Below are 25,403 nucleotides of genomic sequence, written 5' to 3'. Positions count from 1 at the left end.
CTCCTGCCCTGGGGAACCTCAGCAAGGCAGGAACTGGGGCGGGCAGAGACCGGGACCAGGGCTAGGACAGCCATGTCCCCCCCGCCTCTGGAGCTGGCAGGGACAGGTGACTCGTGGGGGCTCACGCACAGACATTTGGGGTCCCCTGAGCATCGGCCATGTCCCCACTGACTAGCAGGGTCCCCCCGGGTGACGTCCCCATCCGCTGCAGAGCCCCGCGTGCTGCCGTCCATCCCTGGGTATCCCTGGGGTGGCACGGGCACCTCTGTGCCCCCGCGCCGGGCTGCTTCCAGGTGTGACACCGCCAGGTGCCTCCAGTGGCTGCAGTGCCTGCGATGCGTGCAGTGCTTGCGATGCGCGCGGTGCCTGCGCTGCTGCTGCTGCACCCAAGCAATGGTCCTGGGCATCGCGCGCGTTGCGTGCCGGGTGTTTTCCGGGGTTGGCAGGCAGTTGAGTCGCTGTACAACCGCTTCTCGCACTACCGGTAGACGGGGCCGGGCTGGATTTCTTTTTCCTGTTAGCTGCGCTGTGTTGCTTAACAAGGCAGCAAGCGGCCGATTTTCGCTGTAACCGTGCTGCAGGCCCGGCGTGAAAACAACAGCACCGAGCTTGCGGCTGCTGAGTTGGTTTTGCTTCGTCTCCAGCTCGATGCCAGCGGTGTGCCCGGGGCATTGCAGGGACGGTTGCGGACCTGGGGATGCGCAGGGCCAGAGCCAGGCAGCGCCTCCCAGGAAATGTCCTCGTCCCCTGCATCGAGCCGTGGGGCAGCCCTGGGTGCTGCCAGGAGGGCACGGAGCCAGCGGCCAGGCAGCACCCCAAGGACAAAGAGACTCTGAGCCTGGCTGCCCCTGCCTGAGAGCAGAGGCTGTTCCCCTCTGAGCAGGCTGGGACACAAAAACAGCACCAGCCAGGCTCTGTTCCCGGTCATCCCCAGCTGCTCGGTGCCTTTCTGCCGGCACAAATCCTGCCCAGCCTTTCCCTGCAAAGCAAAGTGACCGTGGTGCCAGCAGCCCCCAGCCTCTGCTTCCAGCACGGCACGAGGTGTGGTGGCCCGGCGTCCCAGCACGGGGGTCCAGAGGGTGGATGCTTCTTTTGGGACCCTTCATTGAGCCCTGCTGAGCGTCCCCGCAGGAGGAGCCAGCGCTGCCTGCGCCCTGCGTGCCATCCCTCTGACACGAGGGCCGTGCTCCGGGCTGCTTCCGTCACCACTTTCACTTCCTGGTGGCCGTGAGCATCCCGCGGGGACAAGGCGAACGCCAGCGCAGGACCTGCAGGAAGGTACGGGCGGGAGGCCAGGGGCTGCAAGGCTCCGTGCCGGCAGGGAGGGCTTCGAGGGGAGGCTGGGGACCTGGTACAGGGCAGCGGGGCAGGGAAGTGGCTCTTCCCCCTGTCCCCTCCTCTCTCCTTCCCTTCTCCCCACTCCTCGCTCCCCATGCTTGGCGTGGGCACAGCACAGACCTCCCCAGCCCCAGGTGCCGGCATGGCCCCAGCCCCAGCCCCAGCCCAGGGGAGGCCCTCAGGATGGTGCTCATGCGGGGCCCCGGCTGCACGAGTGTCACCGCCCCGAGGGTCCCTGCCACCACCCGAGGGTCCCTGCCACCACGCTGCCTTCCCCGCCTGTGATCGTGCGCAGACTGAGGCTGCCTCGCCGCTCTGTTTCCCCGCAGCACCTCGCGGTTCTGGCTTTCATTTTGCTTTTCTGTTCCTTGCTGCTGTCTGTGCACTGCTGTGGCTGCACACGCTGCAGCGCGATCCAGGGGACCCCGTCTGGCCCGGTGCCACCGCAGCCTGACCCAGCTGCAGCCTCCCGAGCCCTTCCCGCAGCGGGGGCACACAGAGCCCCGCAGCCTCCAGTTGCCAGCAGCGAGGCTTCGAAACCATCCTCGCTTTTAGTGAAAATCCCTTCTGCTGTCGGTAACGCTCCCAGCCTCTGGGTGCCTGCTGACAGAGCCCTGGGCGTCTGCTTTTGTCTCCGCAGCGTGGCTGTGGCCATCCGGCGTGTCTACATGCTGCCCAGCGTCGGCGGGGGCTTGGAGATGAGGCTGATCCTGGCTGGGAAGGCTGGTGGAGGGAAAAGCGCCACGGGGAACACCCTCCTTGGGGAACGTGTCTTTGAGTCCAAGCTGTCCACCAAGCCAGTGACCGTGAGGTGTGCGAAAGCACAAGGGCACTGGGACGGCGAGGACTTCACGGTGGTTGACACGGCCGACATTTTCAACCCAAGAGGTGTCAGAAGCGAGGTGCATCAAGAAATTATCCGCTGCATCAGGCTGTCCTCCCCGGGGCCCCACGCGCTGCTGCTGGTGACCCAGCTGGGCCGATTCACCCAGGAGGACGAGGAGGCCGCAGAGAGACTGCAGGACATCTTTGGAGCTGATGTTTTGAAGCACACGATCGTCATATTCACCCGCGCAGAAGAGCTGGCGGGGGGATCTCTGCACGACTACGTGTCCTGTACTGACAATAAAGCCCTCCGCAAGCTGATCCAGAGGTGCGGGAACAAGTACTGCGGCTTCAACAACTGGGCAGATGGAGCCGAACGGGACCAGCAGGTCGCAGAGCTGATGGGGATGGTCCGCTGCATGGTGTGGGTGAATGGGGGCGGTTGCTACAGCAATGAGATGTACCTGGAGCCCAATTTAACAGAAGAGAAGGTGGAGTATCACATGGGGAGGATAAAGAGGGAGCGGTCCGGCTGCAGGACAGTTTTTGCAGCTTTGGGGCTGATTGCCTTCACCGTGGCTGTGATTTCCCTGGGTTTCTATATCATACGGGTGCGAGGAATGCCAGCACCACAGAACCACTGAACACCTGGTGCTGGAGGCACCTCTGCACACCGCGTGTTCCATCCCTGCCCAGGCAGGGTCCCCAGCGCTGGCTGCCCAGGACCGTGTCCATCGGGTGTTGGACATCCCTAGGGATAGAGACCCCAGCGCCGCTCTGGGCAGCCTGTGCCAGTGCTCAGACACCCGCACAGCAATAAAAGACTTTCCTAATCTCTCACCATGCGTCCTTGTGCTTCCAGCAGTGCCCATGCCCTTGTGTCCTGGCTCTGGGCACCCCACCAGGTGTTCGCACACACAGATGGGACCCCCAAGTCCCGGTGCAATGGAACCAACTCTCCCTTGGAAAAGAAGAGGAATTGTCTGTGTTTAATTGAGCATCCCTTTATCAGGTATCATTTATGTAGTACAGGACAAAAATTATGTTTAACTTTTAACCTTGTCTCCCTTTGATCAGGGACAAAATGCTCCTTCCGGAAGAAACCAAGGAAAGTTGGCAAGAGAAAGTAGCCTTAGGATGTGCTTAGGTGACATGTGGCCATCGATGGATAAAAGGGGTCAGGGTGCTTCATCAGGGAACACCACCAAGGGCCCCCAAAGAAAGGAAGACATGCGCAGAAGAGCCAGGGAAGGATCCTTTAGAACGACGCGACATAAATACACAATATAGGTTAGAATGAATATGTATTAGATAGCTAGAATAGCCATGAATTTAATGTCTACATGTAGCAAGGAAGTTGACATTGGGTGTGCTTGATCTGTGGCAAATGCACCGAGCACCCAGGCCTGAATAAAAGCAATATCTCTCCTGAGCGGGTGGGAACTGGCTTATTGCACACCGGGTAAAGGAGCCGCTTTTTCGGACAACACCAGCACCTCATTGTCCTTGGCTGAGCAATCGACAGGGTGCCCACGTCCGCCCGCACACGGAGCGCTCTGAGGCATGGATGTGGGCCCCTGGCAGCCAGCAGGAACGCACAGCCCTGCCCTACAGCCCCTGCTTGGCCCTGGGGGCTTGCCACGTGTTCCCGAGGGATATGATGCATTAAAATCCTTCAGCCCTGCACTCGGTCCCTGTGCATCCATGTGTGTGGCGGGAGGGGAGGATGGCAAAGCCCTTCTTGCCGTGCCGTGCCATGCCAGGTGCCTCAGGGCTGTCAGCCTGTCCCTCGCTGAGGGGACAGAATGAGGGGAGACGCTGAGGGATGGCACTGAGGGGAGGGAATGAGGGAGGTCATACAGGGAGAAGAATGAGGGAGATGCTGAGGGAGAGGGTGTGAGAAGAGACTGAGGAACATCAGCAAAGGAAGACACTGAGGGGAGACACTAAGGGGTGACGCTGAGGGTGAGAATGAGGGGTAGGAATGAGGGAGGCCACCAAGAGAAGAGAAAGAGGGAAGACGCTGAGGAAGATGCTGATAGAGAGGGTGAGGGAAGAGAATGAGGAAGGGAAAACATCGGGAATGAGGAACATCACCAAGGGAAAACATCGAGGGGAGGTGCTGAGGAGAGACACTGAGGTGGGCACTGAATGAAGAGAATGAGGAGAGACACCGAGGGGTGACACTGTGGGGAGACGTTGAGGTGACATGGAGGGAGACACTGAGGGGAGCTGCTGGGAAGAGGCATTGAGAGGTCACTGAGGGAAGGGAAAGAGGGGGGACACCAAGGGAAGATACAAAGGGAAGACACTGAGGTGGTCTAATGGTGGTCACTGAGGGTGTCAGTGAGGGTGTCAGTGAGGGGAGTGAGAGGAGAAGACATCAAGGCAAGACATTGAGGGGAGGTACTGAGGGGACAAAATGAGGGGTGACACTGAGGGGGGTCATTGAGGGGGAGCACTGAGTGGAGAGATTAGGGGAGGTCACCAAGGGAAGAGAAAGAAGGGAGACCATGAGGGAGATGGTGAGCGGAGTCACTGAGGGGTGACACCAAGGGAAGGGAATGACAGGAGACACCACAGGGAAACACTGAGTGAGGTGCTGAGGGGACATGCTGAAGGAGACGCTGAGGGAAGAGAAAGACTCTATTGGTGTCAAAAAGGCCAGGAGTGTCAACAATTGGTCTTCCATGGAAGCACCTTTTGGCTCTTTTGTAGCCCTGGGTTACTGAGCTTGGTAATGGCATAGATATGTGAGAAACAAAGTTGTGTTTTTGCAATAGAAGGTGGTTTTGCAGTGGGAAATTCCACTAAACTTTCATATTCAAAAGTGATTGTGCAGGCATGACAGTGGGGAGTATGTTAAGCAGATAGGGGGAAGGTCCCACGGTCCCAAAATAAGGAGGATGGCTCAGAAAAACAGGGCAAAAACAATAAAACCAAAAATCACGGGCCCTCTAGGCATGAGAGAAGGGAAAAAAAAAAAAAGAAATGAAGAAATTAACGGTTGGTCAAATTAAATTGTACATGTATGGTATAGAAGTGCGTCGGGTAGGTTGTGAACCTGCAGTACTCAGCCACTGAGGAAACGGGAGAAATCAGGTGTCGGGTAACGGGGGATATAGGGTTATGATAAACTTGTACTGTGCGCTCCTGCTTGCAGGACGCCCGCCATTGCAATCGTGAATAAAATAGCTTCATGGAAGATCCTGTCTGAGAAAATTATTGAGATTTTTCTCACACAATGGTCAGTCGAAAGGAAGGCCTGAGCAGAGACAGAGAAATTTCAAGATAGATGTGCACGTCTTCCTGAGGAGCCCCCGGGAATGGCTGCCCTGCTCCAGGCTCAGAGCACGTCTCTGGGTTGGGGACAACCCTGTCCCAAGCCCGAAGCAAAGCCAAAGCTCGGAAAGATTGCTCCCCAGAGCCTAAACAAGTGTCCTGACATCTTTGAAAGCTGGATGAGGGAGACTTGGTGGGATGACTCTTACAGCTGGCGTGCTGCAATGAGGGGATACGGGCTCTTTAGGAGGGACAGACTGGGGAGATGAGGAGGGGGAGTTGCCCTTCGTGTGAGAGAGCAGCTGGAGTGCATGGGCTTCTGCCTGGGGGTGGATGAGGAGCCCACTGAGACCTTAAGATTTAATCAGACCACTGATTACAGGCAGTACAGGAAAAGGTGACATTATGGTGTGCATCTACTACAGGCTGCCTGGCCAGGAAGAGCGAGCAGATGTGGCCCTCTACCGACAGACGAGAGCAGCCTCCTGCTCACAGACCCTGCTCATGGGGACTTCAGCCTTGTAAGAGGGACAGCACAGCAGGTCACAAGCAATCCAGGAGGTTCCTGGAGCGCATCTGTGATGACTTCCTCCTCCAAATGATAGAACAGCCAACAAGGAGAGGTGCTCTGATGGACCTCATGCTCACCAGCAACGTGGACTGGCTGGGAATGGGAAGGTCAAAGGCAGCCTTGGCTGCAGCGAGCATGAGATGGTGGAGTTCAGGGTCCTGAAGGCAGGGAGGAGGGTGAAAAGCAAACACATAACCCTGGACTTCAGGAAATCAGGATTTGGGCTCTTCAAGGATCTGCTTGCAAGAATCCAGTCCTGTGGTATAAGGCCCCAGAGAGAAGAGGGCCCAAGAAAGCTGGTTAATATTTGAGGATCACCTGCTCCACGCTCAGGAGTGAAGCATCCCAACAAAGAGGAAGCCAGGCAAAAGTGCCAGGAGATCTGCATGGATGTGCAAAGAGCTCCTGGCCAAACTCAAACACAAAAAGGAAGACTACAGAAGTTGGAAGTAAGTAAACTCAAACACTCTGTTCAACATCTTCATGTATGGGTCTATGTGGTATGGTTTTGGTAGCAGGGGTCTGCAGGGGGGCCTCTGTGAGCAGAGCCCAGAAGGGGGACCCATGCTGGAGAAGTGTGTTGCTGAAGGATAGACCCCTTGGTATGAACCCACATTGCAGCAGTTCTTGAAGAGCTGCAGTCTGAATCACACTCAAACTGTAAATAATGAAGGCAACACAGTCATACGTGACATTTTTTTCTGGAAACACCACTAATACCTGACCAGCACTGGAATAACCAAAATGAGCCTGGGAGAAGAGTCTCGGCTGAGGGCACTGGGGGTGTTTAGTCTGGAGAAGAGGAGGCTCAGGGCAGACCTCATTGCTCTTTACAACTACCTGAAAGGAAGCTGTGGGGAGCTGGGGGTCAGCCTCTTCTCACAGGTAACTGTGAGTGATAGGACCAGAGGGAACGGCCTCAAGTTGTGCCAGGGGAGGTTCAGGTTGGAAATGAGGAGACATTTCTGCTCAGAAAGAGCAGTCAGGCGTTGGGACGGGTTGCCCAGGGAGGTGGTGGCATCACCGTTCCTGGGGGTGTTCAAGAAAAGGTTGGACGTGGTGCTTAGGGACATGGTTTGGTGGTGACATTGGTGGTAGGGGGATGGTCGGACCAGGTAAGCTTGGAGGGCTTTTCCAACCTTAATGATTCTGTGATTCTATGACTTACTGGTTGAGCACTAGACAGAAGATGCCTTTTTTGCACCATTTAAAACATCAGTAGTGCATGGGGTGGCCATCAATCAACATTCTCAAGAAAACACTAATCCAAAATTTGCAAATGTTTAAAGGAAAGAGAAGTGGAAAGTGTGTCTGATAGTAAGGGTCTGGTTTGGTTCACAGAAGTGGAAGCCACCCTCACTGAGCATCACTGGTACGACAGCTTTAAAGGCTGCTCACCAAAGCTCCCAGCACTCTGTGGCTGATGTAATCCTCACGTTGCTCTACAATACAACCTTGATATCGGTCTGTTATCTCTAAAAACACATGGAAGGAAGCTCTGAAGAGAAAAGCAAGGGTGTGTGGGGGAGCGATAGTGACTGACCACAGCTGCTGCAAGAGCAGCCAAACCCATCTTGGTACTGAAGGAAACAGGAGGATGCCTTGTTGCTGGCAAACCAAATGTTCCAGACTCCAGGAGCGAGAGCTTCCTCGTCGTGGAGGATTTTTTGTGCTTTTCTTTGGCTACAAGAGCTGTGAATTTGGCTCTGCACACCATCAGAGTAATACAAAGGTTTTATGGTGTGGCAATTGCTGGCAACAGCAGGGATGGAGCCTTGGTGCGACAGCAGCACCCTGAGGAAATACAGGGCAAAAGACGGCAGCACTGGACCTGCAGCCGCTGTCACATCCCTGACCCGTGTCAGCCCACTGACTCCATCCCGGACACTGGGTGTGCCCGGCATCGTGACGGCAGGCACATCGCTGAGACCAGCGATGAAATTCACCTTTGTGTTGTGAGTCAGATGTAAATGCTACACTCCGGTAAGCCGAATTGGTACTCACGCGGTGGATCAAGTGATTTGTTGCTGGCACTCTGCTCAAGAGAAATTCCGTGCCATTTCAAAATGCTAAAAATTGGTACATTCTGCACTAAATCCCCTCAAAGCCTGAAAGGAGGTGGTCGGAGTGCATCAGACGCCCGCTCGCCGCCCTTCTCGGGTGCCTGGGCACCCTCGGGCCATCGGCAGGTGTGAGAAACTAAGTTGTTTTTGCAGTAGAGAACTAATTTTCTGTATTCCGAGGTAGTTGTGTAGTCATAACAAGGAGAAATGCCAAGTAGATAAGCGGACAGTAGAAGGCCTTACTGTTCCAAAATAAGGCAGAAGCTTGAGAATAAACAGGATGAGCAGTGTGGGAACAGTAGAACAAAGATCACAAGTTCTCAAAACATAAGAAAGGGGAAAAAAAGGGAAAAGGGAGAAATTAAAGGGTTGAAGAAAAATATATTGTACATATATGGTATAGAGGAGAGTCGAGCAGCTTGTGAATCTGTAGTACTCAGCTAATGAGGAAACGGGGGGGGGGGGTGTGATCAAGTGTCGGGTAATAGGGAATAAAAGGTTATGATTTGTTTACTAAAATGTGCTCCTAATTGGCAGGACGCCCGCCATTGCAATTGCGAATAAAATAGCTTCACAGAAGCTCCTGTCTGAAGAAAATTGAGATTTTTCTCACGTGAACCTGTAGTACTCAGCTAATGAGGAAACGGGGGGGTGATCAGGTGTCGGGTAATAGGGAATAAAAGGTTATGATGTGTTTATTAAAATGCGCTCCTAATTGGCAGGACGCCCGCCATTGCGATGGTGAATAAAATAGCTTCACAGAAGCTCCTGTCTGGAGAAAATTGAGATTTTTCTCGCAGGCACAGCAGGGCTCCCACCTCAGGCACCCCCCTCGGGCCTAGAGGCGAGTGCCCCCCCAGCTAAGCCGCCCCGCACCGGGCACAGGCCCCGGGGGAGCCCCGGGGGAGCCGGGCTGGGGCTGCCCAAGCTGCGGGGGGACCTGGGGGACAACACGGGCGAGGCCCCGCGGCGCCGCCCAGGGGAGGAGCGGCCCCGGGCGGGCCGGGCCTAGCAGCGCCCGGTGCAGGCCGCAGCCTGGAGTAGGCCGCAACCGAGTCCCAGGCCCGTTGCCGCGGCAACCGCGTCGCCATGACAACACCCCCCTCCCCTCCCCGCCAGCGAGCCGTCGCCACGGCAACCCCGCCCCGAAGCGGGGTGGGCGGGGCGCGTCGCCATGGGAACGGCGAAGGAAAGGGAGGGGCGGGGCTTCCGGGCGGGACCGGAAGCGGCTCGGTGCCGGCGGCCTCGGTTTCCCGTGAGGCTCCGCGCGGGGCCGGGGGCCGGCGGCGGCGGCGGCGGGGGGGTCCCGGCGGGCGCCATGGAGGCCGTGCCCCGCATGCCCATGATCTGGCTGGACCTGAAGGAGGCCGGCGAGTTCGCCTTCAACGCCGCCGTCAAGAAGGTGAGGGCCCGGGGGGGGACGGGAGGGGTTTGGGAGGGGTACCGGGGGGGTACGGGGGGGGTACCGGGGCTGGGCCCGCGGCCTGTGAGGGGAGCCCGGGGGCTGGGGGCTGAGGGGGGCTGAGGGGGGCTGAGGGGAGCCCGCCCCGGTGGCGGGGTGAGTCGGCAGGTTTGTGGCCTCCCTCCGGTCCCGGCCCGCCCCGGTCCCGGCCTCCGGGCCCGCTTCCTCCTTGCGCGGGAGCCCTCGGAAGGAGCCCTGAGGAGCCGTGGGGAAGCTGCCCGGGGCCCGGCGGGAGGCCTCGCCTCGGGAAGGGGAAGGGGAAGGAAGGGGGATGCGTCCCCGTGCGCCGACAGCGCTGGCGCGGGGCTCCTCGGTTCCTCCGGGCGAGGGGCTGCGGAGGCAGGAGCCGTGCTGAGCCCCGCACGGGCCGGGCGCGGTGGCGGGGGCCCGGCCCTGGGCTGGAGGACGCGGGGACCGGGGCAAAGCAGCGCGCGGAGGGCATCGGGCCTCGGGCCGGGCCCCTCCCGTCCGTCCCCTGCCCGCGGGATGCGTGTGTGTGTGTCCCGCACCCCCCCCCCGCCCCCCCCCCGAGGGCTCACCGTGCTCCTCGGGCTCTCCGTCCCCGCCCGGCCGTGGGAGCGCTGTTCCTGAGGCCCGTAAAGGGGAGCCCTCAGCCCTCTGCGAGGCTCCCGGCTGGCAGCGGAGGCGGCTCCTCGCCCGCAGCGGGCAGGGGCTCTCCTGGCAGGCACGCCGCCTCTGCCCTTGGGTGGGTGGGTGGGTGGGTTGGTTGGTTTTTTTTTCGGGGGGGGGGGGGGGGGTCAGGACTTCGTCAGGCACCTCCGAACGAGGAGCTCCTCCCCCGGCACCCCGCAGTGCCACCTGCGGAGGAAAAGCACCGCTCACAAACCCAGTTATTTACCTCCCAGGCTGGGGAAGGGGCGGGGGGGGGAGGAGGATTTCTCCGGTGCCGATGCCGGTTTCGGGGGGGCACGGCCACAGAGGAGCCGTGCGGTGACGCCGGGCGTGGCACGGGGTGACGCCGCGGCTGAGTCAGGCCCCGCAGCCGGCTCAGCACCGTCCTGCCAGCCCCGGGTGCCTCCCGCAGGGATTTGTGCCACGCCTGTGCGTGGCGGGAGGTTTTCAATCCGCTCCGGAGAGCCGCCTTCCCCCGGGCGCTCGTGACGCTCCGTTACACCCCCTGCCCAAGAGTCCCTCCCCAGCCCCCCTGCGGGCACCGAAGGCCGCCGGGAGGTCTCCCCGCAGCCTTCTCCGGCTCTCTGTCCGTCGCCATCACGCGGGGCCGGGCCCTCACCTGTGCTTTCCACCCCCCCCCGCCCAGTTTGTCCTGAAGAACTACGGGGAGAACCCGGAGAACTACAACGAGGAGCTGCGCAAGCTGGAGGCGCTGCGGCAGGTGAGCCCCCTGCGCGCCGGGCTGGGCTCGGCCCCAGACGGGCCGCGGTCCGCCTGAGGCCCCGCAGCTGGCCCCGGGAGCTGCTTCGCAGCTCGCTCCGCGCGGAGCCACGACGTTTTCCGGCTCCTGCTCCTCCCTCCCTCCCTCTCCCCCCTAGAACGCCGTCAACGTCCCCAGGGACTTCGAGGGCTGCAGCACGCTGCGGAAATACTTCGGGCAGCTCCACTACCTGCAGAGCCGGATCCCGATGGGTGCCGAGCAGGAGGCCGCGGTCCCCATCGCGTGGTGAGGGGGGCACGGGGCGGGGGGGGGGAGGGCTCTTCGTGCCCCCACGGGGCGCGGTTTTCCCTGCCGCGCGGAGCTCGGGCGTTGCGACGCCCGGTCCTTGTCTGTGGTTGGCGCTTTCTGGACGGCTTCCCCTGCTGCTGGGGTGTCCCGGGGGGGCTCTCGAAATGACGTCCCGCCCTGGGGGGGGGCGTGGCTCCGAGGAGGCTGAGGCAGGGCCAGGAAGCCCACCTGGAGCTGGTGACCCCCCCCCGCCCCCCTTCTCCTTGCAGGACCGAGATCTTCTCGGGCAAGACGGTGACTCACGAGGACATCAAGTACGAGCAGGCGTGCGTCCTCTACAACCTGGGTGAGGGTCTGGGAGCGCGGCTGCCTCGGCCGGGCACGAGGGACGCCCCTCCTCGCTGCCCTGCTGCGGGGGAGCCCTCCTCGGGGCAGAAGCGCGAGAGGCCGGCTCTGGTTTGTGCCGGAACCTTCTTCCCCTTTCCTCCTGGGCTGGGAGCGTCCAGGTCAGGGCGAGGCTGCGGGTTTAGAGGCTGCACCCCGGGGGCCGACTTTGGGTCGCGAACGCCCTCCACCGTGGCACCACGACAGCCTCGCTCGGGCTCCGTCCGTCCCGCCCAGCGCCCGTCTCCTCGGAGCTGGTGTAGAAGCAGCGGGTGTCGCTCTCGGTGCCCCCTTCCTCCCCAGCCTTGGACCGCCGCGGCTCAGTGGGTGCTTTTGTGGACCCAAAGGGAAGGTCGCGCTCAGCCAGCGCACTGAAAACTTCCCCCCCCCCCGGGACTGCGGCTCGCTTTCCTGGCCAGCGAGGCGCCGAGCAGAGCGTGTAGCTGTGGGAAGCAGCCTGCAGCCGAAACACGCCTTTAAAACCGGCTCCCTGAGGGGGGCAGAGACACGTCTGCGTACCCGGGGCGGGGGGGGGGCGGGTGTCAGATACTCAAGGCTGGGGGGTTTTGCTGCCAGCCTGGGGCTTCCCTCTGTCGAGTGGCTTCTGCGTGTGCAGCCCTTCGGCAGAGCTGCGTGCCCAGAACGCGCCCCGCCGGCACCGGGCAGGCTCCTCCTGGAGCCGGCTGCCCGCGGATTTGGTGCGAGACTCCCGCTTTTCGGGGCTTTGGCGCCGCGAGCCCGGCGCGGGCGCTCCGCTGAGCCGCGGTCCTGTCCCCGCAGGCGCGCTGCACTCCATGCTGGGCGCCATGGACAAGAGGGTGTCGGAGGAGGTAAGGGTCCCCGAGCAGCCCCCGGGAATCCCTGAAGGGCTTTGTTTCCCCCCACCCCCGGGGCTAGAGGCCACACGCCGACGGCGCTCAGGGCCCGGCCGTCACGTCGACGCACGCCCCTGAGAGCTTTCTGGGTTCAAAGCTCGGCTTTAGGCCACGGGAAGCTGCTCCTTGGGGTCCCGGCGGGGGGGTCCGCGAACGGCGCAGGGGGCGTTTTAGCCCCGCTGAGCGGGATTTTATCGCCCCGACCCCCGGTGCCTCTCCGCTCTGAGGCCGAGTCTGCCCTCAGGCTCCTCGCGCCCGGCGGCACGTTCCCGTGGGCACCCTCTGGCGTGGCTCGCGCGCGCCTGACGCGCGTTCTCCTGTCTGCTCAGGGCATGAAGGTTTCGTGCACCCACTTCCAGTGCGCTGCCGGGGCCTTCACCTACCTGCGGGACCACTTCCCCCACTCGTACAGCGTGGACATGAGCCACCAGATCCTCAACCTCAACATCAACCTCATGCTGGTAGGAAGGCGCCGGGCGGCTCCTCCACGTCCCCGGGGCAGCTCCTGCTCGCCTCGGGGCGGGCTCGGGAGGCGGGAGGGCTCCGTGCCACGCTGCCGGGGCATCCTGGTGGAAAGAGGGGCTGTAACTGCTGGGCCCCGGTGCTGGCTCGGGTACGGGAGGGCTTTCTGAGGAAAGCAAGCACGGGGACACCCGGTAGCGCCTCTCTCTCCTCCGCAGGGCCAAGCGCAGGAGTGTCTGCTGGAGAAATCCATGCTGGACAACAGGAAGAGCTTCCTCGTGGCCCGGATCAGCGCCCAGGTGAGCTGCTGGGGGGGGTCCCCTCCGCGCCCAGCTCCTGCGTGAGCGCCGGGTGACCCCTGGGGACGAGGCCCCGCGCGGCGTCAGCGCCGCCCTTTGGGCGTGCGCCGCGAGGAGCCGTTGGCAGCCCGCAGCTCCTCCGAGGAAGGCGTAAGGGCGGCCCGTTCCCTCGGAGAACGCCCGGTTTTAACCCGCCTCCGGGGCGAGCTCAGCACAGTCCTGGTGGCAGCCCCTGGCTCCGACCCAAAAGGCTTCGGCGGGGTGACCTGAGCCCGGCGTCAGCAAACCCCTCTGTTCCGGGGGCCGCTCTCGCTCCAAAGCGGGTCCCCCCTCTCTGGGGGCTCTCCAAATTCCCGCCCCGCTCCCCGCAGGTGGTGGATTACTACAAGGAGGCCTGCCGGGCGTTAGAGAACTCGGAGACGGCCTCGCTGCTGGGCAAGATCCAGAAGGACTGGAAGAAGCTGGTTCAGATGAAGATCTACTATTTTGCCGCCGTGGCCCACGTGAGTGGGGGCTGGGGGGCTGCGAGGGGGGGAGCACCCCTCGCTCACGGCCAACGAGCGGGGCTGGGGGGGTGGGGGGGGCTGAATTTCTTGCCTGAGAGCCCCCCCCCGCTCCCGTGAGGAGCTCTGACGCTTGTTCTGTTGCAGCTGCACATGGGAAAACAGGCCGAGGAGCAGCAGAAGTTCGGGGAAAGGGTGAGCGGAGCTGTGCCAACCCGGGTCGTGCGGGTCGAGGCCCTGCCCTGGGAGGGTTGAGCCCCGGAGGAGATTGTCACGCCTTGTCCCACCGGCGACCGGGGCTCCCCACAGCCCCCGGCGACGTGGTTGAGAGCTCCAACAACCCCCTGCGGGCGCTGGGGGGGTGACGCGCAGCGCCTGTAACGCGCAGGGCGGTGTGTGCAGAGCTGCGGGTGGGGCTCCTCTCTCCTGAACCCCCGGCAGTTCCCGGGGTTCTGGGGGGAGCAGGAAACGGGCACCTGGAAAACCGCGTTACGCTGAACAAAGCTGCAGCCCTCGGGGGCTGGTGGTGCTCCATGCCAGGCAAAAAAGGCACTTATTTCTGTGCCAGCTCTGGCACCTCTGACAAATTTGGGACTAATTCCTCTTCTCTCCGCAGGTCGTCTACTTCCAGAGCGCTCTGGATAAGCTCAACGAGGCTATCAAGCTGGCAAAGGTGCGTTCCTTCTCCCTCTGGCAGCAGGAATTGTTGTTTTGTTTGTTTGTTTGTTTGTTTTTTTAAGTCTTTGGTCTGTTACTGCTTCTGGGGATCCCCCTTGGGCACGGTTCTTCCACATCCCTGCTCCAGGAGCAGTGCTGAGGGAAACCTCTGTCCCCGCTGAGGAAGGGGACGGTGACAGAAGTGACCCGAGCTTGCCTGGTGTGAGCCTGGAGGGCGGTGCCTCTTCCTGAAGCAGGGACCGAGCCCTTCGGGGTGCCCGTGTGGGGCAAAAGTCCCTCTGGGACTTGCAACGGCCCAGCCCAAGCCTCTGGCATCTCCCAGCTGGGCCAAGGCATGTTGAAATGCACCTGGAGGCAGGCACAGCCTCTCCCTTAGGGGTGGGCATTCCTTCGGGTTGTAATCCTTCGGGAGCACGTCAGCAGCTCCCGAGGGGCTGTGGGTCCGCAGCGCTCGGCCCTGCCTTGGCGCTGGGCTCCTGCAGTGCCCTGGTGCTCCGGAAGCCGAGCGCAGCCCCCGTGACGGGGTCTGCGTGTGAAATCGTGGGACGCGGGATCTGGGAGTGCCCGAGAAGGCGGATTCTGCCTGGGTTTCTCGCCCGGTAGCTCCAGGGTGCGGAGCTGAGAGCCTCGGTTCTGTTTCGGGGCCCGAGGAGAGGGCTGGCGAGGCCGCCGCTGGCGTCCGGGGTGCGCTCGGGCCGTGGGGGCAGCAATCCCCCTCCCTCGCCTCCGCTAACTCGCTGCCACCCTCGTTTCTGCAGGGCCAGCCCGAAACCGTCCAGGAAGCCCTGAGGTTCACCATGGACGTGATCGGCGGCAAGTGAGTGTGCAAGGATCCCCCCCGCACGCAGCAGTCCTGCTTCTCTGGGGGACAGAAACGCCCGGGGAGGGGTTTCGTGTGCTGCCTGGGGCTCGTGGGGCGATCCCTAGAGCGATCCCCGGAGGGGCAGGCTCAGGGAGCCAGGGCTGGCGCCTGCTTCCCGTCAGCCTGATGTCACCTCTTGTTTCTAGGTACAATTCGGCCAAAAAGGACAACGACTTCATCTACCACGAAGCCGTGCCCGCCTTGGACACCCTGCAGGCCGTGAAAGGTGAGGCTGCGAGCCGCTGACAAGGGGGTGCGCACGCAGGGGACCCCCCACCCCCCCCCACAGCCCGGCGGGGCTTTGTGATGCCCTGCTCCCCTGGGACCTGCCAGGGGTGAGGGCGCTGAGCCGGAGGACGTGTTTTGGGAACCGAGGAGCGTCCCCGGGGAGGTTTGGGACCAGCGTGCGTTTGTGTTCGGACCGCAGGTGCCCCGCTGGTGAAAGCCCTCCCCGTCAACCCCACGGACCCGGCTGTCACCGGCCCCGATATCTTCGCCAAGCTGGTGCCCATGGCTGCCCACGAGGCCTCCTCGCTCTACAGGTGGGTCCCGGGAACGGCCCCAGAGCGGGGCAGAGCTGCGTGCACGTCCCCAGCACCGAGCTCGGGAAGGAGCCCGTGCCCCAGCTCAGCCTCCCTGCGTCTAACGGGGTCTGGAGGGGGCCACACCAGCGGCGGGGGTTTCCTCGGGGCACCACCGCCCTCCCGAAACGTCCTCGGGCTGATTCCTGCGGGGCGCAGAGCACCTGCGGTGTAGGGGTGGAGTTTTCCCCGAGTCCTCTCCCAGCCCTAAAGGATTTTCTCCGCTCCGTCGTAGCGAGGAGAAGGCCAAGCTGCTGAGAGACGTGATGGCGAAGATCGAAGCCAAGAACGAAGTGCTGGAGTACGTGTGAGCCGCGCCTGAACGGGGGCCCCGGCCTCTTCCCTCCCCGCTCGAGACCCTGGCGGGAGGTCCCAGTTTGCCCAGCTCCGGGCAGACCTCGGGGACCGGTCCCCAAATTCAGCCTGCAGCTGTCTCCGAGGCCGTGGTGTCCCTCGGGGGGGGGGGGGGGGGGGGGGGGGGCGATGCCGCAAGCGCTCTGCCCCTGGTTTTGGGGTGGGGGGGGGGGAGCCCGCCCCCGTTTGGCTGGCGGGGGGGCCTCTGCCACCGCTCAGGGCCTCGTTCCTGCCTGTAGCCAGTTCATGGACTCCATGCAGCTGGACCCCGAGACCGTGGACAACCTGGACATGTACAGCCACGTCCCTCCCGTCCTGATGGAGAAGTGCGCCGCGCTCAGCGTGCGCCCCGACACCGTCAAGAACCTCGTCCAGTCCATGCAGGGTGAGGTCACGGGGGGGGGGAGGGGCGGGATGCGGGACATCCGTCCATGCCCTGGCTGGGGCTTGGTGTCGGGAACGGCCTCTCCAGTCGCAAATTCTCTGCCCTTGTAAACTTTTAACCCCAAATCATCCTTCCTGTTGGATGTTCGTGGCGTGTGTGGCGCTTCCTCGCGGGCTGGGCCAGCTGTTGGCCGCTGGCGCTTCAGGGCTGGAGCGGATGGGGGCCGGGAGGGCTTGTGGTGGGGACCGGTTCAGCTCTTTCAGCCTCTGTCCCTCCCTCCCAGTGCTCTCTGGGGTCTTCACCGACGTGGAGGCCTCCCTGAAGGAGATCCGAGACCTCCTCCAGGAGGACGAGGCTCAGGAGCGGAAGCTGCAGGAGCTGCTGGGGAAGGGCCCGGCGCCGCGGGGCTCCCCTCCGCCGCCCTCCGCGGGGCTGGCCGAGGTCAGCAAGGAGTGCTCCAAGTACATGGAGGTGCACGAGAAGGCCAGCTTCACCAACACCGAGCTGCACAAGGCCATGAACCTGCACATCGGCAACCTCCGCCTCCTCAGCGGGCCGCTGGAGCAGGTCCGGGCCGCGCTGCCCTCGCCCGCGTTGACCGAAGGTGAGCCGTGCGGTGCCTGGCGGGGGCTGGCTGTCCTCGCAGCACCCCCCCCCGGCGTCGTGCTCGTGCCCCGGGCTGCTGGGGGGACACGGGTTCTGCTCCCCCGTCGTGCCTCTTCAGGGCTCCCTTCGACGTCAGCCACGCTGCGCCGCCACCTGGGCGGCGCTGTCACGGCATCGGCCTGCTGCGTGGTCCGATGCAAGCCGGGGGGGGGGGGGCTTGTCTCCCCCCAGAAAATGTCCAAACTGCGATCCTGGCACCTTGGGAGCCTGGCGCGGGGACAGAGTATGTCCAGCAGAGACCCAGACGTCCTGGCTGGGCTGCTGGGTGTGCCAGGAGAGGCTGCGGGCTGTCCCCCTGCCCTCGGTTCGCGCCCCACGAGCGGGCTGGGGTTGGGGACGCCGCGTCGGCTCCGTTGCAGCCGCTGAGCGCCCCCGTCCCCCCAGACGACAAGCAGGTGCTGCAGAACCTGAAGCGGATCCTGGTCAAGGTGCAGGAGATGCGGGACCAGCGCGTGTCCCTGGAGCAGCAGCTGCGCGAGATGATCCAGAAGGACGACATCACCACCTCGCTGGTCACCGCCGACCGCTCCGAGATGAAGGTGGGTGAAGATGAGGGGGGGGGCCCTCCGCGTGCCCCGCGTCACGGCCGGCGCCGCAGGAGCTCTGCTCTGTCCCGCCCCGGGGGTGGCTGTGGCTGCCTGCAGCCCCCCCCCCCCCCTGCCTTCAGCTCCTCCCTTCTCCCGGCAGAAACTCTTTGAGGAGCAGCTGAAGAAGTACGACCAGATCAAGGTGTACCTGGAGCAGAACCTGGCCGCCCAGGAGAACATCCTGAAGGCGCTGACGGACGCCAACGTCAAATACGCAGCCGTGCGCAAGGCCCTGGCCGAGGTGGAGCACAAGTGAGTGGAGGGGAACAGATCTCGCCCGCCCGTGCAGCACCCGCTGCCCGTCCCGCGCGGGTGCTGCCTGCTGGGGCTCCGTGGGGCTGGGGAACACGATGCCGGCGAGGGCAGTCAACGCGCAGGCTGGATGCGAACTCCACGCCAGCTCTCCCTCCCCGCTCGGGCCCCTCTGCCCCGCTCTCCCCAGGTGGAACGCCACCGTCCAGACCTTGGTGGCCTCCTACGAAGCCTACGAGGACCTGATGAAGAAGTCCCAGGAGGGGAAGGATTTCTACACCGACCTGGAGGGGAAAGCCGCCAAGCTGCTGGAGAAGGCGCGGGCGGCCTGCCAAGCTGCCGAAGCCAACCGGCAGCAGATCCTGGAGAAGTAGGTGGTGGCGCTGCGGGACCTGGGGGGTGGGGGGGGGGGGGACACGGGGCTTCGACCTCCCCCAGCGAGGCGGGAAGCACCTTTGGGTGCTGGCTGGGGGGGGGGTCGGGGCTGCGGCTGCGGGGTTTTGGCTTCGGTGCCGTGGCTCCGTGAGCCCTCCCGTCCCCGAGGGGGTGGAGGAGGGGGGGGGGGGGCGGTTCTCAGGGCTGGCAGCCCCCCACTGATGCCTGCCCCCCCCCCCCGGCAGGGAGATGAAGAAGCACCCGCCCCCCCCGCCCCACGGCCCCCAAGCCGGCCCTGCAGAAGAAGCCTCCGGAGCTGGAAGCGGGCGGGCCGGAGGCAGCCGACGTGCCGCAGCTCAGCTCCCTGGGCTTGGCCGACCTGCCCGAGGAGCTGCGCAGCCTGCCCCCCGACGTGCTGGCCGGGCACCTGGCCCGCCTGCCCCCCTCCACGCTGGCCGCTCTCGCCCTCGACCCGGCCCTGGCCGCGGGGCTGCGCCCCCCCGCCCCCCTCCCCCCCCCCCCCCTAGCTCTTTTTGCCCCCTGCCAGGCTGGCGAGCGCCCCGCTGCAGCCCGGGCAGCCCTTCGCCCGCTTCCCTGCCCTGCCCGGGCACTACGCGGTGCCTGCCTCTGCCCCGGGACCCTTTCCCCACGGCTCCAGCGGGGCTCCGGTGCTGCCGGCGCAGCTCCTGCAGCCCTCTGCCCCCCAGGCGGCCGTCCCCCCCCCCAGCTCAGCCCCTTCGTCTGCCCCCCAGCTCTTCCCCGCCGCCCCCCTGGTCCGCGGCGCGGTGCAGCCCGGCTACGCGGGGCCCCACGTGCTGCCCCCACGCTCGTCCCCGCAGCACGGCCCCGCTGCCTCCTACGGCCTGGGCCGAGCCGGGCTGCCCGCGCCCGGCCCCCTCAGGCCCCCAGCCGTGGGGCCGGCCCCCGTGGGTGCCCAGCCACCACCCCCGGGTGGCCCCGAGCAGGGCCCGGCCACCCGGCCGGCCACCACCACCGTGGACAGCATCCAGGCCCCCATCTCCAGCTGCGCGGCCCCCCCACGGCTCCCCAGCCAGGGCCCGGCCGTGCCCCCCGGTGGCTTCCTGCCCCCCCAGCGCCCGGGCGCCCCCCCCGCCTCCTTCCCCTACGCCCCGGGGGGGCTGCAGCAGCCTTTCGGGCAGCCGGCTCCACACCCCTTCCCTCCTGGGCAGCACCCCCACGCCGCCTTCGCCCCCGCGGCGCAGCTGCAGCCCGGCATGGAGCTGCCAGCTCGCCCCCAGGGCCTGGGGGGCCCCCAGCAGTTCCCCCCCCAAGCCCCCTTCCTGCCCCCCGGGCGCCCCCAGCTCCCGCTGCCCTTCCAGCCCCCGGCCCGGCCCCCGCTGCCCCCCCAGTTTGCCCAGCAGCCCTTCTCTGGCCCCGTGGGGCAGCTGCGCCCCCCAGCCCCTGGCCAGCCCCCGCTGTGCCCCCAGCTCTACCCGCTGCCCGGCCAGGACAAGCTGCCCCCCCACGGGCGCCCCCCGCACACGGGGGCCCTGCCCTTCACCGGGTCGGTGCCCAGAGCCCCCGGGCAGAGCGTGCCCCCAGCACAGCCCCTGCACCCCGCCCTGGGGGGGCTGCAGCCCGTGCCCGCCAGCTCCCCCGCCCTCCCCTTCTGCCCCAGCCCTGCCCCGTGCCCCCCCGCGCCCCCCGGCACCATGGCCATGGGCCCCCCCCCGCCTTCCCCCGCCAGCCAGTCGGGCCCCCACCACGCCGCCCCTTCTCCCAGCCCGGTCCTGAGCCAGATGCAGGGCCCGGTGGTGGTGCAGGGCCCTCTGGTCCCCTCCCCAGCACCGTCCCCGCAGCCGGCCGTGCCCCTGCAGCCCCCGGCTCTGGTGCCCGGCTCCGGCGCCCCGCCGCAGAGACCTCCGCCCTCGCTGACCCCCGGCGCGGCCCCGGGCCCCGGCGAGGCCCCCTTCCAGCGGCAGAGCTCCTCCACCGACGACCTCCTGTCCTCCAGCCCCGAGAGCCAGCACGGCGGCTCCAAGGCGGCCGTGGGCCAGCCGCTGCTGCAGCCCACCAAGGCCGACGCCAAGGAGGGCCAGAAGCCCAAGGCCCTGCAGCTCATCGAGAACGACCCCTACGAGAAGCCCGAGCGCGTCCTGCGCCTGCTGGCTGAGCTCGACCGCTTCCGCGGGCTGGTGGAGCGCCTGGAGCGCCCGGCGCCCGGCGGCGCCGCCGCCACCGAGCTGGACGCGGTGTGGAAGGAGCTGCAGGACGCCCAGGAGCGCGACGCCCGGCAGCTCTCCATCGCCATCGCCCGCTGCTACTCCATGAAGAACCGGCACCAGGACATCATGCCCTACGACCGGAACCGCGTCGTCCTCCGCTCGGGCAAGGACGACTACATCAACGCCAGCAGGGTGGAGGACCTCTCGCCCTACTGCCCCACCGTCATCGCCACCCAGGCGCCGCTGCTGGGCACCGCCGCCGACTTCTGGCTCATGATCTACGAGCAGAAGGTCTCCGTCGTCGTCATGCTGGTGTCGGAGCAGGAGCTGGACAAGGTAGACCCCGAGCAGGATCGGGGCGTGGCTGCAGGGCACGCGTGCCCTGGGGTAGGGTAGGGCTTGCCGCAGCCCCGGCCTTCCTCACCTCTCGTGGCGCCCATCGCATGCTGAGCTGGGCGGAGACGTGGCCGCGCCATGAGGCGCTGCATGTCCCGAGGGGCCAGGGAGAGCCTGGTGCCGGGCCTTGAGGGGGTGCTGAGCCTTTAAGGGGTGCTGCGGGGCTGCCCTGTGTCTGCTCCGACCCTGTTCCCTCCTCTGACCCTGTTTTCCCCCCCCCCAGCAAAAGGTGCTGCGCTACTTCCCCGCGGAGCGGGGCCAGCCCGTGGTGCAGGGCCCTGTCACGCTCGTCCTCACCGGCCTGAAGGCCGCCCCCACGCACGTGGAGCGGATGATCACGCTGCAGTACCGCGACCAGAGCCTCAAGCGCACCGTCGTCCACCTGCAGTTCACCTCCTGGCCCGAGCTGTATGACAGAGGGGTTGGGGGGGGGGGATTGGGGCATGTGTGGGGGTCCTGCTGTGTGTGTGTCGGGGGGGCGGCAGGAGGTCTTGGCGGAGCTCTGGGGGCTGTGGGGCTCCGGCCCTGGCAGGGGGAGGGTGCCATCCCCTCTGGGGGCGTGAGAGGGGAGCCCCCTCCTCAGTAAGGGTCCCTTCACCCCCCCAGGGGCCTGCCCGACAGCAAGGGGAGCCTCCTGCGCTTCATCCAGGAGGTGCACGGCCACTACCTGCACCAGCGCCCGCTGCACACCCCCGTCGTCGTGCACTGCAGGTGAGGGGCGCCTGGGGGGGGGGGGGGGGGTGTTCTTGGCCCAGCAGTGGGACAAGGGGGGGGTCCTGGGGGCTGTGGGGTGCCCCCCAGGCCTGTCACAGGCTCTTGGCGTGCCTGACGTGGCCGCATCTCCCTCGCAGCTCCGGCGTGGGCCGCACCGGGGCCTTCTGCCTGCTGTACGCGGCCATGCAGGAGGTGGAGGCGGGCAACGGCATCCCCGACCTGGCCCAGCTGGTGAAGCGCCTGCGGCAGCAGCGCAAGCACATGCTCCAGGAGAAGGTAGCGGGGTGGTGGTGGTGGTGGTGGGGGGTGGTGGGAGGTGTTCGGGTGGCCCCCGCCGGGTGCTGGGGGTGCTCACCCCGCTCTCAACCTTGCAGCTCCACCTCAAGTTCTGCTACGAGGCCGTCCTGCAGCACGCGGAGCAGGTCCTGCACCGCCACGGCGTGGGCACGCCGCCCGTCCCCAAGCCCCCCAACAGCACCTCCCCCAAGGTGGGCGCAGGGAGGGGGGGGAGGCTGTGGGCCTGGGGGGGGGGGGGGGGAGGGCCAGCACCCCCCAGGCGCTCACAGGGCTCTCTCCTTGCAGCTGTACTTCCACCAGGACCCGCAGGACCTGGTGCTGGGGGGGGACCTGTCCATCAGCTCCATCCAGGCCACCATCGCCAAGCTCAGCATCAAGCCCGCGGGAGCAGGGGGGGAGACTGGGGGGGCCTGGGGGCCTGATCCTGCCCCGCTGGCGCCATTGCCGGCGCTTCCCGACGGCGCGCTGGATGGCGTGCTGGATGGCAGCGCCGCGCCGCTCCCTGAGCCAACCCCCCCAGCGCCGCCCGTGCCCGAGCCCCCTGCCGAGGCCGAGAGCAGCAACCACGTGGAGGAGAGCCCCGAGCCCCCCGCGGCCGAGCCCCCGGCGCCCCCGGCCTCCGCTCCCTCCTCATCCTCGCTGGAGCTGCTGGCCTCCCTCACGCCCGAGGCCTTCACCCTGGACGCGTCCCTGAAGGGCAAGCAGCGGATGAACAAGCAGAACTTCCTCCAGGCGCAGACGGGCGAGGGGCTGCGGGGGCCCCGGCCCAGCGACGACCCCCTCAGCATGCTCGACCCGCTCTGGACACTCAACAAGAGCTGAGGGACGGAGGGGCCCGGCCCCCTCCCCCCCAGACCCTGCACTACAGCCACAGCCCCTGGCCCCCTGCCCCCCGCTGCTGCCTCCCAGAGTGCTGGGGTGGCCCCCGGGAGGGTTGGGGGGCACGGGGGGGGCCCTGCCTTCTCCCCCCTCCCCCCCCCCAGCTTTGTACAGGTGTACCGGCGCTGATCACCTTCTCTCCCTCCCTCAGAACTGACTTTTTCAGCTCTTTGCTACTAAAATAAAGAGGTTGATCTGGTGCTGGGCCCCTGCGGTGCTGGGGGGGGGGGGGTGACCCCTGCGGGGGGGGCGTTTCACCATCAGCACAGCCACGGGGTCTGTGTGTGTGTGGGGGGGGTTAGTTCCGTTTAATGGCGGTGTCTGCGTGCACCTTATAAAACACGATCCAGTACAAAAAATGCTGCCACGGTACAGAACAAAGCGGACAGCAGGGCCAAGGCCACCCGAGGCACGGTGCGGGGGGGGGCGTGGGGGGAGCCGGATGGCAGCGAGGGCACCCCCGAGCCTCCCTCCCCGCTGCAGCCGCCCCCACCCGCCGCCTCTACAACCAGCGGGATTCGCTTAACAGACATCGGCGTCGTTTACTCGAGCGGTGAGAGCGTTACCAGCGGCTGGGCCCCGGGCTCTGCTCGCAGGCACGGACGGGAACGGCCCCGTGCCCCCCCCCCCCCACCCCGTAAGCAAAACTCCCGCTCCCCTGCCCGAGCGTGGGGTGGCCGCCGGGCCTCAGCCCCCCTCGCCGGGACCGCACAACGAGGAATTTCTGGGAGAGCTCTGCCAGGGCGCTTTGGTCCCCCCGCCGCAGGCCGTGCCCCGCTCCCCTGCCCCGTGGGTGGTGTTTTCTGTCCCCTCTGCAGGGAGGCCGGGGCGAGGGCTGGGTGCCCAGGGCCCCACCTGAGAAACGCCTCCCCTGCCCCGGGGACGAGGAGGAGGAGGAGGAGGAGGAAGGTGCCGATGCTGCAGGTCAGGCGAAGGAGAGCGCGAGGAGGGCGAGGAGCGCCCCGGTGCCAGCGCTACGGCCTGCAGCTCCCCCGCTCTCCTGCCAGAATAAATAAATATATACAGCACATAAATAAATAGGGCGGGAGCTGCTGCAGCACGGGGCCCGCAAGAGGCAGGGCCAGCCCGCTGAGGCGGACGAGGGCCCTGCCTGCGCTCGAAGGCACGTGGGGCTCGCCCGCAGCCGCTCCTGGGCACCGTGCCGGGGTGGCCGTGGCAGGGGGCGCGTGGGCAGGCTGGGCCGTGCTGCACGCGATGGCCTCCTCCTGCCCCGCTGCGCTGCGGGCTGTGAGCAGAGCTGGGACCTGTCCTGGACAGGGCTTAACGCGGCAGGCAACGCGCGTACGGGCAGACACAGACACCCAGCCCCGTGTCACGCTGCAGCACCCGCTGCCATCATTCCTTCTCCCCGCTCGGCTCCGGGGAACCACCCCAACAGCACCGTGTCCCCATTTCCCGCTACGCCCCTGTGCCCTACAGCTCCTGTCCCAAGCAGGGTGCTGGAGCAGAGCCTCTGCACCAGCGCACACGGCCCAGGGCCACGCGCACGCCCCTGCCTCAGAGAGCGCTGAAGACGCAGGGGACAGGGGGAGACGAAGCGGGGCTCGGTCCCTGCGCACTGCCGGGTGACCCGAGTCCAGCTCCTGAGGAGCAAAGGCGATGGAGCTGCTGTCCCCAGCCTGTCACCCCCGGGGAGCAGCGCGGCGCTGCCCACGCACCACATCCACCTGCGCTGCCTTCGCCTACGGAAGGGGGCCGGGCGCCCAGCCCACCCGCCTCGCTGCCCCAGGCTCCAGCACCTGCCCCTCCTCCTCCTCCTCCCTCCTCAGTCCAATTTCTCCAGCACCGAGGGCACGTAGACCAGGCTGAGCTCGCTCCCAAAGTTGCAGACGATGGCGGCGTTCTCCAGCACGAGGATCTGCCGGGCGGGCTGCGACTCGTTGCTCTTCCCCAGGTAGACAGTCTGGAGCAGGTCACCGTAGCCAATGTCCCAGAAGGAGACGCAGCCCTGGCCTCCCGTCACCAGCAGGTTGTCGGAGATCACGCCCAGGCTGGCGCCGCAGCCCATCTCCTGCGAGGAACAAGAGCACCGTGAGCACGCCCGGCCACCTTGCCGTGCCCCAAGAGGCTCAGCCCTGGCCCCTCTGCCGGCCCTGCCCGTGCACACGGGTGAAAATGGGGCCGGAGCCTCGCAGCCTCAACAGTGAGGCCCGGCTTCGCCTTGGATCTGGTCTTTTCCGAGCGTTTGCACATCACGTTTGAGCACCCTCGAGCCTTCCCTGCTACCGACCTGCTGGATGGAATAGAGCTTGATGCCCGAGCTCCGGTCCCAGATGCTGATCACGTCGTCCAAGCCGCTGCTGATGACGCAGGACGTGGTGCAGGTGAGCGAGGTGACGTCCCCTCGGTGGGCGTACATGTGGCTGACCTTGCTGCCGGTCAGCACGTCCCACAGGCAGATGGCACCGTCCTGGCCTCCGCTCGCTAGCACCATCGTCTGCAAGGACAGGGGCAGAAGCAGGTC

General features: G+C 65.5%; 3 protein-coding genes across 9 annotated transcripts in view; 2 read left to right on the top strand and 1 right to left on the bottom strand.

The window, feature by feature from the left end:
- The first annotated feature begins 1,147 nt into the window (after positions 1-1,147).
- Positions 1,148-3,003, top strand: LOC121066013 (GTPase IMAP family member 1-like). Its single transcript, XM_040549335.1, has 2 exons — positions 1,148-1,278; positions 1,979-3,003. Exon 2 carries the CDS (start codon positions 2,007-2,009, stop codon positions 2,805-2,807), a length of 801 nt encoding a protein of 266 aa, XP_040405269.1. The 5' UTR covers positions 1,148-1,278; positions 1,979-2,006; the 3' UTR covers positions 2,808-3,003.
- Positions 3,004-9,304: 6,301 nt separating this feature from the next.
- On the top strand, positions 9,305-23,117 carry PTPN23 (protein tyrosine phosphatase non-receptor type 23). Its single transcript, XM_040549343.1, is given in 27 exon segments — positions 9,305-9,481; positions 10,821-10,895; positions 11,053-11,180; positions 11,453-11,529; positions 12,348-12,397; positions 12,772-12,903; positions 13,123-13,203; positions 13,575-13,706; positions 13,854-13,901; positions 14,323-14,379; positions 15,143-15,201; positions 15,393-15,472; positions 15,674-15,788; positions 16,063-16,128; positions 16,421-16,566; positions 16,850-17,170; positions 17,617-17,771; positions 17,920-18,071; positions 18,262-18,441; positions 18,692-18,710; positions 18,712-20,241; positions 20,243-20,968; positions 21,252-21,436; positions 21,635-21,739; positions 21,880-22,018; positions 22,117-22,230; positions 22,325-23,117. Coding segments are annotated over 27 exon segments (5,493 nt in total). The 5' UTR covers positions 9,305-9,397; the 3' UTR covers positions 22,862-23,117.
- Positions 23,118-24,246: 1,129 nt separating this feature from the next.
- Positions 24,247-25,403, bottom strand: part of LOC121065983 (SREBF chaperone) — a 57,409-nt gene continuing 56,252 nt past the window's right edge. For all 7 annotated transcript variants that reach the window (XM_040549265.1, XM_040549269.1, XM_040549266.1 and 4 more), the window contains 2 exons: positions 25,170-25,376; positions 24,247-24,950 (listed from right to left, as the gene is read on the bottom strand). In XM_040549265.1, the coding sequence (XP_040405199.1) occupies positions 24,705-24,950; positions 25,170-25,376 (453 nt within the window). In that variant the 3' untranslated portion in view covers positions 24,247-24,704. The remainder of the gene's footprint in view (positions 24,951-25,169; positions 25,377-25,403) is intronic.

The sequence above is a fragment of the Cygnus olor genome, chromosome 2 (genome assembly GCF_009769625.2).
Source record: "Cygnus olor isolate bCygOlo1 chromosome 2, bCygOlo1.pri.v2, whole genome shotgun sequence".
Lineage (NCBI taxonomy): Eukaryota > Metazoa > Chordata > Aves > Anseriformes > Anatidae > Cygnus > Cygnus olor.
This window is presented reverse-complemented; position numbering and strand designations above follow the sequence as displayed.

Excerpts from the sequence above, each read along its gene's own strand:
- LOC121066013 (XM_040549335.1), top strand. The coding sequence starts at position 2,007 with ATGCTGCCCAGCGTCGGCGGGGGCTTGGAGATGAGGCTGATCCTGGCT.